General features: G+C 38.0%; 1 protein-coding gene across 2 annotated transcripts in view; it reads left to right on the plus strand.

Moving 5' to 3' along the window:
• Positions 1-12,001: 12,001 nt before the first annotated feature.
• The window catches only part of SLC25A21 (solute carrier family 25 member 21), a 471,814-nt gene continuing 465,301 nt past the window's right edge, over positions 12,002-18,514 (plus strand). For both annotated transcript variants that reach the window (XM_019644728.1, XM_019644729.1), the window contains exon 1: positions 12,002-12,590. In XM_019644728.1, coding sequence (XP_019500273.1) covers positions 12,521-12,590 — 70 coding nt within the window. In that variant the 5' untranslated portion in view covers positions 12,002-12,520. The remainder of the gene's footprint in view (positions 12,591-18,514) is intronic.

The following is an 18,514-nucleotide window of genomic DNA, read 5'->3' on the forward strand; positions in this document are numbered from 1 at the left end:
CAGAAAATTTTAATTTTAATGAAGTCCAACTTCCCAATTTTTTCTTTCATGGATTGTGCTATTGATGTATTTTAAAAGCCATCACTAAACCCCAGGTTACCTAGACTTTCACTTATATTAATCTAGGAGATTAATCACTTTGGATTTTACATTTAGACCTATGATCCATTTTAAGTTAATTTTTGTGAAAGGTGTATAGTCTCTTCCTAGATTTATATTTTGCATGTGGATGTCCAGTTCCAGCACACCCTGATGAAAAGATTATCCTTTGTCCATTGAATTATCATTGGTCCTTTGTCAAATATCACTTGGTTCTATTTGTGTGGGTCTATTTCTGGGATTTCTATTCTGTTCATTTGACCTATTTATCTGTTTTTTGTTTGTTTGTTTTTCACCAATACCACACTGTCTAGATTGTTATCGTTTTATAGTAGTCTTAAAGGTGGGTAGTATCAATCTTCTGATTTGTGCTCTTTCAATTTTGTTTTGGTTCTTCTGGGTCTTTTTCCTCTCTATATAAACTTTAGAATCAGTTTATCAATAACCATAAAAAAAAACCACCTTGCGTGGGTTTTGATTGGGATTGCATTGAATCTACAGATCAAGTTGGGAAGAACTGATATCTTAACAATATTGAACCTTATTTTCCATATGCTTTTGACCCTTGAAAACATGGGTTTGAAATGCACGGGTCCACTTATATGTGGATTTTTTTCAATAAATATACAGTGGTCCTCTGTATCCCTCAGTTTTGCATTTGTAGATTCAACCAACTGCATATGTGGATTGTTCAAGGGTCCACATACCTAACCCGTGGGTTGTTCAAGGGTCACCTGTATATGTAATATCTCTCTGTTTTTTTCCATTTCCTTTGGTGTTTTTCATCAGTTTTGTATTTTTCCTCATATAGATCTTGTTCATATTTTGTTAAGATTTATACCTAAGTTTGTGCTTTTTTTTTGGTCTAATGTAAGTGATATTGTGTTGTTAAATTCAGATTCCAATTGTTCATTTCTGGTACACAGGAAAACAGTATTAACCTTGTGTCTTACAACTTTAATCACTTACAGGTTTGCTTTGTTGATTTAAAAATTTTTTTTCATGTAGATAATCATGTCATCTGTCAACAAAGACAGTTTTATTTCTTCCTTCTCTGTCTGTGTACTTTCACAATTCATTTTCAGTTATCAAATATGTAACATTTTAAAAACTGAGTTTAATTGTCTCCTGACCTCAGTATGCATTTCTCTGCCCTCCACAATTCCCTTTCTTATACACCTAATAACAGAAGTTCAAAATATTGGGTTGTCGGAAAAGCCATGACGCATTTTTGCAACAAAAAACATAGAAAAAATACATTATCACTTTTCTGACAACCCAATACATGAAGGAAAATGTGTTATAAGTGTAAGGAGAAATCCACAATTAATATATTATTAATCCACAATTAATAAATTATAGTCAGAGATTTCAAACTCACCTCAATAATCAATAGAACAAGCAGACAAAAAAATCAATAAGCATCTATAAGATTTAAATAACACTATCAACCATACTTATTAATAGAACACTCCTCCTATCCACAGCAGAATACACATTCAGGTCTGCATGGGATATTTACCAAAGCAGACCATAATCTAGACCATAGCACAAATACAAATTCATTTAAAAGGATTCAAATCAGGAGTGACAGCAGCAAGATGGCAGAATAGGCAGCTCCAGACCCTCCTCTCATGTGACACAAATTTAACAATACATGGACCAATTATCTTTTTGAGAAATCCAGAAACCAGTTAACTGGGTTCTTGCATACAAGGTGAGTATGAAACCAACTGCATAAAAGCACAGTAGGAAAATTAATAGCACTTCCTTGCAAGTGACCCATCCTCCCAGGATGACATGATTGGTTAGAAATGATCAACTCCCAACTTCTTCCTGGGAAGAGAAAGGAGTGGAATGTATGTCCTGTGTTCTGACCTTTCAGGGTTTTGCCTCAGGGACTGATTTCTATCTTGCCTGAATCTAAGCACTGACAGGAATGGGTGGCCAGTTTAGGGACTGTTGAGAACAAAATCAATGTGCATCAGAGTCCACAGTACCACAGACAGAAGCTAGTTGGAGGTCCAGTACCACAGGTTACTACAGCATCACAGAAAATGCAGCTTTGCAGACAGATGCCAGAGGGAGATCCTGAGTACAAACTGGAAAATGTCTTCAATTATTAGGTTACATGAACAAACCTAAAGAGATCATATCCCCAGATAAGGCTTAAGAGGTCTCCAGAATCTCTAGCCCGACTGATTGGAGAAAGTCCTCCCTATACAAAACCAGACCACTAAAACTGGGAGAGGTGACTGATTTTTCAAATGCTGAAGTCCCAACATAAGATAACAAAAGACACAAAAAGATGAAGAAACATGGCCCATTGAAAAGAAAAATCTCCTGATAACCTACCCTAAAGAAACACATATATGAATTTCCAAAGAATTCAAAATAACCATCATATGAATGCTCAATGAATTAAAAGAAAGCACAGACAACTAACAAAATCAGGAAAACAATGTATTAATAAATGAGAGCATTAACAAAGATAAATATGAAGACCCAAACAGAAGCTTTGAAATTGAAGAATACAATAACTAAATTGAAAAATTCATTAGAGGAATTCAATATCAGACTTGACCAGGCAGAAGAAAAACTCCGCAAACTTAAAGATAGGACTTTTCGAAATTACTAAGGCAGAGGAGCAAAAAGAAAAGAAGAATGAAGAAAAATGAAGAGAGGCTAAGGGGTTTATGGGATACCATCATGTGGAACAATGTACAAATTATGGGAGTCCCAGAAGGAGAAGAAAAAGAGAGGGACAGAGAGCCTATATGAAGAAATAATGACTGCAAATTCACCAAATCTAAGGAGAGCAATGAACAGACAAATTCAGGAGGCTCAAGGAACTCCAATTAGAATAAATATAGAGACATACACTGAGACATATCATAATCAAACTATCAAAAGTCACAGAGAGAAAATGTTGAAAACAGCAGGAGAAAGGCAAACTTGTCACGTATAAAAGAGTTCCTATGAAATAACAAATTTCTCAGCTGAAACTTTATAAGCTACAAGGGAGTGGCATGACATATTCAAAGTGCTGGAAGAAAAAAAACATTAAGAATACTATATTCTGCAAAACTGTCCTTCAATTATGAAGAAGAAAGTAAGGCTTTCCCAGAAAAATAAAAGCTGAAGGAGTTCATCAGCATTAAACCTACCATACAAGAAATGCTGAAGGGTACCTTCCAAGTTGAAGCAACAGGATGATAAACAATACCACAAAACCATATGAAAATATGAACCTCCCTGGTAAATGTAAATGTATAGACAAATATACAATTCTTAGTATTGTAATGTTGGTGCATAAATGACATTTAAATATAGTATAGAACTATTACAACTAATAAATGATTTTAGCAAAGTTGATGGATACAGATCAACACACAGAAATCAGCTGTGTTTCAATACACTGATAATGACTTATCTGAAGAGGAAATTAAGAAAATAATCTTTTCTATTTGATGCTATTTACTATAGCATCAAAAAAGGATAAAATACTTAGCAATAAAATTAACTGAGGAGGTGAAAGACTTGTACACAGAATACTATAAAACACTACTAAAGAAACCAAAGAAGATAAAAATAAATGGAAAGACACCTGCTTGTGAATTAGAAAACAATATTGTTAAAATATCCATACTACCCAAAGCAATCTACAGATTCAGTGCAATCCCTATCAAAACTCCAATGGCATTTTTTGCAGAAGTAGAAAAAAAAATCCCTAAAATTCATATGGAACCACAAAAGACCCCAAATAGCCAAAGCAATCTTGAGAAAGAAGAACAAAGTGGAGACCTCACATTCTTGATTTCAAAACATACTACAAACACAACAGTAATCAAGTGGTGTTTTGCGTGTCTCTTCACATAGTCTTCCCTCTGTGTATGTCTGTCTCTGTGTCCCAATTTACCCTTTTAATAAGGATACAATCATATTGGATTAGGGTCACCTTAATGACCTTATTTTAATTTGATTACTCTGTAGAGACCTTATTTCCAAATAAGGTCATACTCTGAGGTTCTAGGGCCTAGGACTTAAACAAATATTTTGGCGGGAACACAATTCAACCCATAACAATACTTTGAGAAACATGAAAACGAAAACAACATACCAAAGGTTGGAGGATGCATCAAAAGCAGTGCTGAGAAGAAAGGAGTCTTAAATCAACAACTTAATTTTAAACCTTAAGGAACTAGATAAAGAAGAGAAACTAAACTCAAAACCAGCAGAAGGAAGGAAATAACAAAGATTACAGCAGAGGTAAACAAAATAGGGACTAGGAAAGAAAAAATAGAATCAACTAAATCATAAGTTGGTACATTGAAAATGTTTTAAAATTCTCAAAACTTGAGCTAGGTTGACTAAAAAGAATGAGATGTAAATAAAATTGGAAATGAAAATAGGGACATTACTACTGACTTTCAGAAATTAAAAGAATTATAAGAGAATATTATAAATGAAATATTATGCCAACAAATTAGATAATTTATATGAAATGGAAAAATTTCTCAAAACACACATTAACAAAACTTACTCTAGAAGAAACAGAAAATCTCAACAGACCTATAACAAGTAAAGAAATTGAAATGGTAATTAAAAACATCCTAATAAAAACAAGTCCAGGACCAGATGCCTTCACTGGTGAATTCTACCAAACGTTTAATGTAGAGTTAACAACAGTTCTAACTCCAACTTTTTCAAAAAATAAAGAGGAGGAAATACTTCCTAATACATCCTAGGAGACCAGCATTACCCTGATACCAAAGCCAGACAAAGATATAAGAAAACTATAGACTGTATCCCTTGTGATATAAAAATCCTCAATGATATACTAGCAAATCAAATTCAAAAGCACATTACAAGGATTAAATACCGTGAACAAGTGGAATTTGTACATGGCATACAATGATGGTTTGACATAAGAGATTCAATCCATGTAATATACCATATTGATATAACAAAGGAAAAATACCTACATGATCATCTCAGCAGATGTAGATAAAGCATTTAACAAAATCCAACCTCCTTTCATGATAAAACACTCAGCAAAATAGGCATAGAAGGGAGCTTCCTTAACATAAAAAGCATTTATGAAAAATCCACAGGTAACATCATATTCAATGATGAAAGACAAAGCTTTCCCCCTATGATCAGGAAGAAGACATGGATGCCTAATTTCATCAATACTATTCAGCATTTACTGGAAGTCCCAGAGAGAGAGAGAGAGAAATTATGCAAGAAAGAAAGGCATCCAAATTGGAAGGGAAGAAATAAAACTATCCATATTAACAAATGACATGATTCTACGTAGAGAAAAATCCAAAGAATCTACCAAAAAATTAATGCATGAATTCAGCAGAGTTGAGGGTTACAGATCAATACACAAAAATCAATTGTGTTTGTGTACACCAGCAATGAATAATCCAAAAAGGAAAGTAAGAAAACAATTCATTTACTACAGCATCCAAAAGAATAAAATACCTAGTAATAAATTCACTTATACACTAAAAGCTACAAGGCAACACTGAAAGAAATTAAAGACCCAATTAAATGGAAAGGCATCCCACGTTCATAGATTAAAAGACAATATTGTTAAGATGGCAGTACTCTCCACAGTGATCTACAGACTCAGTGCAATTCTTATAAAAATTCCAATGGCCTTTCTTGCATAAATTGACAAGCTGATCCTCAAGGTCATATGGAATTGCAAGGAGCCCCAAATAAGTCAATATTGAAAAAAGAAAAACAAAGCTGGAGGACTCATGTGTTCTGATTTCAAAACTTACTATTAAGCTACATTAATTAAGATAGTAAGGTAAAGTTACAAGGATAGACATACGAGGTCAGACAATTAAGTTCACAAACTCAACCTAGAAAAAAGCTACATACCCCATGGTTGAATATCACTATGGTCACCTTCCAAGTACTCCCCTTGGGAAGTTGTGCACCGACGACGCCAGCACCTAGTCCACCCTTCAAAGCAATTTTGGAACTCTTTTTCTGGACTGGCCATCAGAGCTCTCTTCGTATTACACTTGATGTCCTGAATCATCAAAATGTCTTCCTTTCAATATTTCCTTTATCTTCGGGTAAAGAAAGAAGTCATTAGGGGTCAGATCAGTGAGTAGGGAGGGTGTTCCAATACAGTTATTTGTTTACTGGCTAAAAACTCCCTCACAGACAATGCCATGTGAGCTGATGCACTGTTGCGATGCAAGAACCATCAATTGGTGGCGAAAAGTTCAGGTCGTCCTAACTCTTCACGCAGCCTTTTCAGCACTTCCAAACAGTAAACTTAGTTAATTAACTGTTTGTCCAGTTGGTACAAATTCTTAATGAATAATCCCTCTGACATCAAAAAAAGTTAGCAACATCGTTGCAAGAAGTTTACGAACTTAATTGTCACACCTCGTATAGACCAATGGCAAGAACAGTTCAGAAAGAAACCCAAATATCTATGACCATTTGATTTTCTGCATGGGTGCCAAGACCATTCAATGGGGAAAGAATAGTCTTCTTTAATAGATGGTGCTGGTACATCTGGATAACCTTATGCAAAAGAATGAATTTGGATACCTGTTTCACTCCATATACAAAAATTAACTAAAAATTGATCAGCAAACTAAATAGCTAAAAACTATAAAACTGTTATATGAAATTATAGAGGTAACTCTTCATTACATTGGATCTGGCAATGGTCTTCGTTTGACACTAAAAGCATGAAGTGACAAAAGAACAAATAGATTAATTGGACTTCATCAAAATGAAAAACTTGTGTATCAAATGACATTATTAAGAAAGTAAAGACAATTCACAGAATGGGAGAAACATTTGCAAATCACATATCTGATAAGAATTTAATATCTATAATCACATAAGGAAATCATACAATTCAACAACAGAAAGATAAACAACCGAATTATAAAATAAGCAATGGACTTGAATAGACTTTTTTCCAAAGAAGATATGCAAATGGCCAGTCAGCACATGAAAAGATGGCAAACTTCATTGGTCATTGAGGAAATGAAATTAAAGCCACAATGTGATACCATTTCACATCCTCACACCAACTAGGATGGTTGTAATTTTTTTTTTTTAAGGAAAATAAGTTTTGGAAGAAATGTGAGGAGTAGGAGGGCTTGCGCATTGCTGTGGAATGTAAAATGGTACAGCCACTGTGGAAAACAGTTGGTAGTTCCAGAAATTCCACTCCTATATGTATACTGAAGAGAAATGAAAACATATATAACCATACAGAGACTTGTGTACACACCCATTTATAGCAGCACTATTCATAATAGCTTAAGGGTGGAAACAATCCAAATGTCCATCAACAAATAAATGGATAAACAAATTGCAGAACATACAAAGAATATTATTCGGCCATAATAAGGAATGAAGTACTGATGCCTTCTACAACTTGGATAAATTTCTAAAACATGATGCTAACTGAAAGAAGTCACACCCAAAAGATTAGACATTGTATGATTCCTATTATATGAAGTATTCAGAATAGGCAAATCCATTGAGGCAGAAAGCATATTAAGTGGTTGCCAGGGGATGGTACAAGTGTAAATGAGAGTGATTACTTAAAGAAAGGGTATGAGGTGTTTTTCTGGGGTGACTGTGATTCATTCACTGAATTAATATTCATTATTTGCCTACTGTATTCCAGGCAGTATTTCAGTTAGTTTGCATGGACTTGACATTCAAAAGGAAAAAAAGAATAAGAATAAATGCAAAATATATCTAGGTGTTGAAAATTGTAATGAAAAGAAATAAATCAGGCTAGATAAAGAGGGAAAAGGTTGAGAAGTGCAACTTTAGACACGTAAAGCCTGCCTGTTAAAGTAATATTTGTACAGACGCCTGAGGAAAGTGAAGGAGCAAGTCATGGAAATGTCTAGAAGAACATTCCTGGCACAGGGAAGAGCAAAAGCAAAGATGGGGGCATGTGTGGAAATGTTCAAAGGAATGCCAAGAAAATGAGTGTGACAAGAGAAAGATGAAAGAGGAGTGCTAGAAAATGTCTGGAGAGGTAGCCAGAAGCCAAATTATGTAGGATCTTTTGGGCTATGGCTAGGACTTCAGATTCCATTCAAAGGATAACTGGAAGCCACTAGATGGCTTGTAACAGGTGAGTAATATCTGAAATATGCTTTAAAAGGATCACTCTGAGTACTGTAATCACAGTATTCCATTTATGGGAAATGTCCCAGACATCAATGTTTAGATGATCAATTCTGAAGTCAGGGAATGTCTGGCCTTCCCACCCAACTCTTCCCTTAAGTAGGCTGGTAATTTAGGTGAGGTCCTCAATCTCATCACACCTCAATCTCCTCACCTGTCAAATAAGGAATTGATTATAATGTCTTCCAGGTCTGTCATTTTATAGTTTTAGAAAGTTAAAACAGACTTCACTACTATATAAGCTCTTTTACTTAAACCAGTGGTTCTCAACAAAGGTCATTTTTGCCTAACAGTGGACATTTGGCAGTAACTGGAGACATTTTTGGTTGTCACAACTGGGGAGGGAGTTGCCACTGGCAGCTAGTGGGTAGAGAGAGGTTAGGGATGCTGCTAAATATCCTGCATTGCACAGGACAGCCTACCACAACAAAGAATTATCTGGCCCCAAAATGTCAATGAGACTTGCTGAGAAACCCTGACTTAATAAATGGAAAAATTCACATCATTTACACAAACGAGTATATAATTTATGACACTGAAGTTAGTACTTTTCTAACTTCAGAAATACAAAGTTCCCAAGCCAGCTTATCAATTCATTGTTTATCAAAGTCAAGGATGCTACAAGGTATTTACTCTGAATGATTTTACATCTTGATTCTTTTCTGTATGGGAAGAAAACCTGATATTAAAATTAGACCATAATAACAACAGCTAGTGATTCAGAAAGAGGCCTCTTAAATTATAAATACTTATGTTCAAATAATACTTGCTAAATACTCAGTGTGACTTCAGGCAAGTTACTTAACCTCTAGAGTGCCAGAGTTTCTTCATTTGTAAGATGAAGATAAGAATATGTCACAGGGATTTGTGAATAAGATAATGGGTTACAAAATGCTTAGCGCAGTGCCTGGTATAAGGTAAGCATTAAATGAATGTTGTAATTATTACAATTTACTAGGTAGGCCAAATATGGCCTGAAGGTTGTAGGTCGCTTTCAGCTTTCTACAATCTCCCTGACTTCCCCCTCCCCTATTCTTTTCTCGCTTAATCTGCTGTGAACCAAGATATTAGCTATCCACCCTACCAACCAATATCAGGACATTACATATTATATTAAATAATAATAATAATAATATATATATATATATATAAAATAAAAAGAGTAATGTGATGCATTGAGTTTAGGGAAAATGAAATAGGTCAAGTGAATTTTATCATTTTTTTCCCCAGTGCTAAACCTTCCAGCATCCCAATACTGGCCACCGTCAAATTTGGCTACAGATAAAAGATATATCCTGTAATCAGAGCACAGTAGGTATTTGCTAAGAGATTTACACTGGCTGACTCCACACTCTAGAATGTTCTTATACCTAGGCCCTATCACCTCAACTATTCTAGAGGTAGACTAGATTACCTGTGATATCAGGCCTTGCTTTTTTTATTCAAAGAAATCTGTTCTAGTCCAGAGAGGTTAAAAAGAGGTAGCAATTTTTTTTTTAACGGTATTTGGAAGGTATTTGGCGAGGCTTCTGACTGATCCATAGGGGTATTGAGAGATTGAGGTCTTAGACTACAAGCCTGCATCCACTTTCTCAGAATTACATATTCAGTGGTTAAGGCACTCATGGATAATGTGAAAAGGCTGTCTGTAAATCTTGACCTGGGACTATTCTTGTATTTCCTGAAATAATCTAGGGAAGGCAAAATTTTACTTACGTAACAAGATGATGGGGTCTCCTTCATTAGATTATATGCTCCACGAGGGATTTTAACTGTTACATTGCCAGCACATAATAAAGTACTGAAACTTAGCAAGTGCTCAATGAATGCATGCAGAATTTGGTTCAGTGTGTGCCTTGGGGTTTAAGAGTTATGACAATTTTTTTTAACTTAAAAAAATGTCCCTACTTATATATGAATAAATACAATTAATTTGGGGGGGAATTTAATTATTTTAGGTTTCTGTGTGATGGAATATAGTTTGACCTGTGGTTAATATTTAAATATACAATTCCATTGCTATTAGAAGAGGGAATCCTGGAATCAAATCCCAGCTATATTATTAATTTGTTGTGTGATCTTGGGAAACTCAGTTCCCTCAATGGGAAATGAGGGAAATGTTTTCTCTATGAGCTCTGAGATTCTGATTTTAGCACTTGGTATATAATAGGTTCTCAATATTTGTTGAATAAGTGATTCTATATTGCACTCAATACCTCTAATTAGTGGAAGACTGAAACAGTGCTCAAAAGCTCTATCTAAATAGGAAATTTTTCTGAAAACTATTTCGTGGTAAACATTTCAAACTTAGTAATTTTAATCAAATATTTAATCAAATATGAGAAACTTTATTTTTGTACTTGGGATCACATAAGCAGCAAGTCTCTCCAATTTATCACTTTAAATTTGCCAGTTAAAATATCATTATTAACAGCTTTTAATAACTCAGCCTAAGAAATGAAAACAATATATGAAACCAGTTATTGTACATTTGATTGGAAATCATATATATTAAATTGAACCATATTACATTACTGCTATTGAATGGTTTGTGCCTTCAAAAACGGCAGTTTTATATGGTTCAATCTAAATATACTTAGTATTGGGCCGGCCGAGTGGCACATTGGTTAAGAGATGGACGCCAGCTCTGAGCAGCAGGGCCCTGGTTCGGATCCCACATGAGGGCCAGTGACGCTGCGCCATCTATAGCTAAAATGGTGAACAACAGCTCGACCTGGAGCTGAGTCGCTGGGGACAGCGTAGGCTGCAGTGGGCTCCCATAAGCTACAGTGAGTGGCCAGCAGCCAGCGTGAGCTGAGAAGAGCCGCTGTGAGTGGCCATCCAGCGACCGGCGACTGATCTGCTTCACCCGGGAAGAGCGCAATGATAATACCAACATGGGCCAGTGAAGCGACATCCTCCACAACTAGACTGAAGAACAAAAGGACAGCAACTTGTCTGTTCCCCTTCCCTCGATTCCCCAATAAAATCTTTAAAAAATAATAATAATAAATACACTTAGTATTAAATACCGTATTTAAGAAATAATATGATAATAGGGTTTCCAAAGCCCGTTGTTCTCCCTTTTACTCGTATAATCGCCTGCCTGTTAGAGGTGTGGGATTTTCCTAAAATTTCAGAATCTGTATCTCTCCTACATAGCATTTGCAAGTTGTGGTTTAAGAATAGTATAAATTAGTATTTTTGTTTTGCCAAGTATCCCAAAGGGCTAGTATGAATAGTTAGACGTTTTATAGAGAGAATATACTGGTAGTTCCTTAACACTCCTTGATTGTTTAGGTTAGTGGCCTACAAACTTTAGCGTTCATAACAATTACTGGAGAACTTATTAAAACACAGGTTTCTGAGGTCTGTATCTAGAGATTCTGATTCAGTAGGTTGGGGTGGGGCCATAAATTTGCCTTTCTTACAAACTCCCACATTATGCTGATGCTGCTGGGTCTTAAGATCCTACGTGAGAGCCACTGACCTGGGGTACAGAAGAGACTTATTTGTAATAAGGCCTCCTTTTCTTATTTATCTTTCAGTAAATAAAACTCAGGCTGATGAGGTATCAGATAAATCCCATTAGGCCAAAACCATTTCTTAGTAAAACAGAACATTAACACAATTGTAAGATAATTGTACATTGGATTTGGGTTGAATTAGTTCCTACAGCCTCAAATTTCTGGAATGTATTCACCTGTCCTATTTTTAGAATTGCACTGTGTTCTGGTTTGCCAGGAGGGGCAAGGGTCGCCCTAGCCCTGCCGCTGGAGCTCAGTGCCAAGGTTAACTTCTTTACTTGCATTATCAGAGGCAGCACGTCCAGCCTGACAAACTCTGCAGTTCCTGATAGGGAAGCGGGTGGGCACCATCTAGGGGACCAAGCCCAGCCTGCTGCAGTCGGCCAACTCAACCCCATCTGCGAGTCTTCTCCAGGGCCCCTCGTGGAGTCCTGAGAGCCAAGCAGGGGCGAGAAGGAGCCCGCGAAGGTGCGCAGCAGGCAGGTTCAGATCCGCGGGAGACCACGCAGCGAGTCTGCGCCTGCAACCGCCGCCTCCGAGCAGTCGCGGGATTGCCGCCTCCCGGGGAGCCGATCGGCCCGAGGACCAGCCTAGCTCGGGATCTCTGTATCTGAAGAGGCTCCGCAGGCTGGCATTCAGGCCCGCGGGCTCACCCACTCCTCTCAGCCTAATCCATCGTCCTCAGGCTGGCGAAGATGTCCGCCAAGGCCGACGTCGGCTTAGCGAAGGAGGCTTCTCGGCAGATCCTGGCCGGTGGTTCCGCTGGTAAGGCCGCGTCGCCCCGCCCCGCCGGGGGCTAGTCGCTTTCCCTTTGGGTGTCCCGAAAACGTTTCTCAGACAAGTCTCTCAGCTGAAGTTCTGTCTTCTTCCTCCAAATTCCGCGCTGCCGGGGCAGAGCCTGAACCCGCCAAGACCGAGAGTAAAGGCGTCCGGGAGCGGCGGCGGGCGGCGGGCGGCGGGTGCTCTGGGTTAAGTGGCCGAGGCGCCCGCGTCGGCAGCTCTCGAGTTCCCTGCCTTCTCGGTTCCTAGCCTGAAAAGCAAGGAAGGCAGCTCGAAGGCCTGCAACTTGGAGGAGGCTTTTGCCCACCTGGCTATTTTACAATACTTAAAATGATCCAGTTTCTGTCAGACCTACCTTTGCTATCAGTTGTAGCCTCTTTCTTCCAACTTAGATCTTGCATAACTCCTGCCTCCCTCATTAAAATGTGTACCTCTGGACTCCACAGGTCTTTTTGCATACTGTGTTTGCTTGGGGCTATTCGTGCCTTAAATAGGCGTATTAAAATTAAATGCATATGTTAACACATATAAACACCTTTGATATAATGGGTTCACATTAATTTATGGAGAGTTATGCTGTGGGGTAAAAAAAACTTTAGAAAAAGAAATCTGTAGTACCAATCATGAAAATAGTTACTAAGTGTGGCTAGGGAAAGTTTCCCATGAGATTGCTATGTGAACGTATTTTAAAGACATTTAAAATGTAAATCATGAGTTGATTGAAAAGTTAATCTTACATACGGTGGTGCATTTTTATGATTAATATGTAAAATAATTACTATAATTCAGTCGTCTCATAAAACATTTTAATAAATGTAGATATTAAATGTAGATATTCTCTTAATTATGGTAACTAATAAATCATATTAAGACAATGACTAGATGTCTAATGTTTAACTTCCAGTAGTAAAATTTATTTGATTTTCAGACACATTTGCACTTTTTATAAGGGACTACTACAAATTATGACTGTTTTTACTATGTCAGTGAACTATTTGCATCTCAGGGGTACTGTGAGCAGCCAGATGTATCACTTACAATCTGTACACTTTCCTAAAGATTATATTTCGTTAATATGGCAATTAATGTATTCATTTTTTTATATGTAATTGGGCTATGTCCATCCATTATTATGATGTCAGTGTTTCCACTGTCTATTTTTTAGCTGTGTCCCCATAGTGATGATGAATTTGTACCACCTTATTCACCATTTTGGTCAAATTCCACAATGTCCAATACTCTGCCAACTGTCCCTGATTCACTTGATTCAGAGCCCATGATCCTGATCAAAGAAAACAGCTGGTCCAATAGGAAAGTGAAGCTAATTGGTGAATGTCCTAACCTGTGACTAATGATTCACAAGTATCTACATATTGACTTAGAGCAGCGGTTCTCAACCTTCCAAATGCCGCGACCCCTTAATACAGTTCCTCGTGTTGTGGTGACCCCCAACCATAAAATTATTTTCGTTGCTACGCTATAACTGTAATTTTGGTACTGTTATGAATCATAATGTAAATATCTTTTTGTTTTCCGATGGTCTTAAGCGATCCCTGTGAAAGGGTCGTTCGACCCCCAAAGGGGTCGCGACCCACAGGTTGAGAACCACTGACTTAGCTCATACTATGTGTTAGACACAGTTAACTCGAGGTGTGTTAAAAGTAGATCAAACTCTAAGCCTACTTACACTGTTCTGTTGGATGATAAATATTTGGCATAAATATATTGTATGATTCCATCATGTTCTTGTAATTAACATGAATGAAAATTAGTACCTTCATAATTAAATTAAGCATAGCATATTTGATTTATACATTAGTGTATGGAATTATTGATAAATGATGAGAGTACTTTATACTTTCATCCTAGTGAAAAAGAGTCATGTTTTCTTCCATTCGGCTAATAACATTTTCATAAAATTGTAGATTGGACTTTAATAAGTGCAGGCTAATTATATTATATATATGAGGTCAAGGCCTCATACTAGGTCAAGGGCCAAAAAGAAATCAATATACAAAACAGGTAGACTTTTAATAAATACAAAAAATCATGTGAACCTCGCACTGGCATTCCGATTACTGATACTGCCATCAAATACAATACCTCTGTTGTGTGTATTATATGATCTTTTGATTGTAAAAGTTAAAAACACATACTGGCTTTCTTAAGGGAGAAGAAAAGAGAAGCTGGGGAGGTTTATTAGAGAAATACCGGTATCTCATGGAATTCAAGGTCTGAGATGCATTCCCGGGACGGACTGGAATTAGGAGCTGGAGCCCTGAGGGGAAGCTCAGGAAGTGAACTCTTGCCATCTCTTACTTCTTCTCTCCGTCAAATGGTTACCCATTCCCAAGGCTAACAATACGGTCACAAGTCACACTACTACAGCTGTTAGGATGGCTTGCCATAGCACCATAGATTTGCCCAATGGATTCAGAAAGTTAATTACTTAGCCAAAAACAAGTCATTATGGTATCAGTTCCCTCTGTCCCTTGTTCCACAGGTAACACCAACATGAAGAGGCTAGATGACAGATGGTATGAGCAGGAGGTCCCTCTGCTATTGAGGAACCACCTCAGAACCACAGCCAGGCAGTTTTATACACTTAGGCCATAGCTTTACCCTAAGTGGGAGTGAAGTGGAAAGTCTTGTGCTCAGTGTAAACTGGGGAGGTAAATGAGAAATGGGCTTGTGGCAGTCTTCCACAAGAGCGGGAGAAACAGGCTCTCAGCAGCTCCTCACCAGGTTGCTTATCTTCCCTTAGGCTGGCAGAAATCACAGGGCATTCTGCCAAGACTCCAGTGAGACTGTGGTTAAGCCTTGCCTACAAGGCCTATGTGGAGATGTCAGGTTGTCAGGTGCCACGCTGTGGCGCTCTTTCCTGTGCTCTCCTGGTGTCTTCATCCGTCTTTTCTGACACCTGACTGCTGTTTCCTGCTCTTCAGTCCACGTGGCCCAGTGTGGTCCGCAGTGCTCCTGAGCTTAAATGCTCTTGACTTCTGTTCTGTAGAGACAGCAAGAGACTGACTTGCTTTTTTCAATTCTAGTGTAAAATCCCGAGGAAAGACTCAAAATAACCTAGTATTGCTTAGGGACCCATCTCTGCACCAATCAATTATAGCCAATGGCCATGTGGATGATTGGGAGAGGGGTGGGGTGGGGATCTTGGGAGATTATTTTTCAGAGCAGCTATAGGCATCATGAGATGGGCAACAGGTATGTTTTATAATGATATTTGCCTTTTATTAAAAGATGGTTTGTAATATCTGCATTTAGAAGAACAAAGAGACTGTTGCACTGACATTTGTTTGGACAATACACATCTAAAGACTGGCCTTGAGTTTGTAGCTAGCTATTATATGTAGATATTTTTTGCCAATGGCAAATTTGTTTTATATGACGAAAGCTGTGCTCAAGACAAGTCAATATGTACTGGAGTTTTACAGGCTTTTAGTCTCTATTCTCAGCTTCAAGTAATAGCATAAGAGTCAGGTAAGAAAATAGAAGCCAGTGATGAGAGCTTCAGGAAGGTCGGCAAATCCTAACACTGTAGAGGGTTTCAGGATAAAAATGAGAAGAGGCCGTTGGATTAGACTCTTGCCTTGGATAAGCAAGCAGGGGCACGGTAGAACCTGGAAGCTGATTAAAAATGTAGGATCTCAGGCCTCTCTCTAGACCTACCATATTAGAATCTGCATTTTAGGATGGTCCTCAAGTCATTGGTTTGTACTTCCAACTTTTAGAAGCACTGCATTAGAAGACCTTTGAGAAAAGAGAGTCTGTCGAGTGGGAGCTAGATTGCAAAGGGTTGCAAGTTAAATCTTTCTTGGTTTTTATTGCTGACCAGAGAGAGAAGAATGAATTCTGTATGTCTTATTATGTGTCCTCGATGTAGCTTTATTTTCCACCTCTCTCCTACACATTCCATTCAGTGTCTGCTAAATAAATCTGCCAACCATACTTGAATGTTGCCTGTAGCTTTCCACCTTTATTCCCAATTCCTGGAATGTCTTCCTCTTATTTTCTCTATTGAAATCCTATCCATTTTCCAAGGCCTAGCTTGAAAACTATTTTCTGCATAAATGTTTCCCAGATGGCCTCTACAGCCCCATCCAGCTTTCACATTCTCATTAACATGTGAATGGTACAAATAATAAAAATGGCTAACATTTATTGAGTCAATACTAAATGCCAGACCCAGTTCTAAGCTTTACATGTATCAACATTTTAAACCCTCACCACAACTCCAGGGTGAAGAAACTAATGTGCAGAGGGTCTAATTAACTTGTCTATGCTTACACAAACATGTAACCGTTTCTATAGGAAATCAGGATGGGAGAGGGATTAGGAATAATATTAACCATTGACAGACATTTTTAGAAGTTGTAGTGACCCAAGTCAAGTATGCTATCCCTTATTATTTCTGTATCTCTTATTAGTTTACAACCCTTAAAAGAAAACTTTTATCTACAAATACAATCCTTAGTCTCCTGCTACATATATAGTATCTTGCTCTTTCCAGATAATTTCATGTGGGCACAAGATTAGCTTTTAGCCAAAAGAAAATTCTCAGTCCATTCAGGGTCTTTCTGTGTACTTGGGCAGATGGTGGACTGGAAAAGGACTCTGTCCACTGGAGCAAGTGGGGGCTAAAACACAGCCCATGCTCTGATTCATAATTTGTATAACCTGGATATCCTAGAGATGCATCCACCTGAGAGAGAAGGGACACTTTTTTCCATTTCTCACAAAGACACCAAATGGATTGGTAGCAAACCTGACAGCAACACTGACAGAATTTCCCCAAACTTGCTAGAGCTCCCAAGGTCCCTGGGCTGCAACCACCTCCCCCTCTCCCCACCTCCAGGTCCCCAAATCATTACAGTGTCTGCTCATCAGCAGGGCTCCAGGAGGTTTCCCTTTTACGCACATCTCTTCCTTGGAGCCAGGAACATGGTTCCACCTCAGACCCTCCCGTTCTCCCTAATGACCAGTTTGGGCTCTTCCATGTGTTTCTAAAAACTCACAGGATTCTTATTGCTCATGTCAGGCAGGGGCCTTTGAGGCCCACTTAGACAAGTATTCTTTCCAAGTTCTCTTAGGACTTCTGCACCCAACTTCAGAATCGCCCAGCATCTCTGATGAAGTCCCCTTGGACCCAGATGGACCCTGCTGTCACCAGGGCCTATCAGGCTCCCTCCTGAGGGCATGCCTAGGTCCTGCCCACACTGAGTTCCCTTCCACAATGGCATTTCTAGGGTCTTCCTGCTCCTGCCTCCCAGAATCTTATACTCACATTCCTCGAAATCTGCAAGTTGCACTAAGAATGTTGCCTAGAGCATTTCCCCTCCTTATATAATTTACATGATCACCTTGCTGGCAAGACACTGATTTATTTCCCAAAATTTATAGGCTCTGTTTCCTCCACTCTTCCCCACCCTAGCTCCCTGTATCTTGTAGGCACACATCCCACCACACCTTTAGTCACTTTATTTTATGCATCTTTCTGGAGAAGTTTTCGTCAAATTGTTTAGGCAAAGTGTTCTGGAAGCAAGTTTTTGAATTTTGCACTAGACACGGTTCAAGTACTTTTTGCAGTTTTTCTCATTAATCACCTTCAAGGGGTCAAATGAGAAAGTGAAATGGAAGACCTTTTTGGGGGAGAGTAAAACCTGGGATTCATGGATAGGCTTCTGGGAGATGAACTCTTGGGAGTATATGTAAATGTGCATTATACTGATGGGAGAGTCCAAGGCTTTCAACCTTAAAAGGTCAGTAAAAAGGTATAGGATGATTCTAAATCTTATTTTTTAAACTCCTGAACTTATATATCTTTATTTTCATATGATTTCTATCTTTTCTTACCCTTACTCCTAATAGTTAAAATACAGTTAAAAGAAATGCCTTAA

Source organism: Hipposideros armiger, unplaced genomic scaffold (genome assembly GCF_001890085.2).
Source record: "Hipposideros armiger isolate ML-2016 unplaced genomic scaffold, ASM189008v1 scaffold_90, whole genome shotgun sequence".
Classification (NCBI taxonomy): Eukaryota; Metazoa; Chordata; class Mammalia; order Chiroptera; family Hipposideridae; genus Hipposideros; species Hipposideros armiger.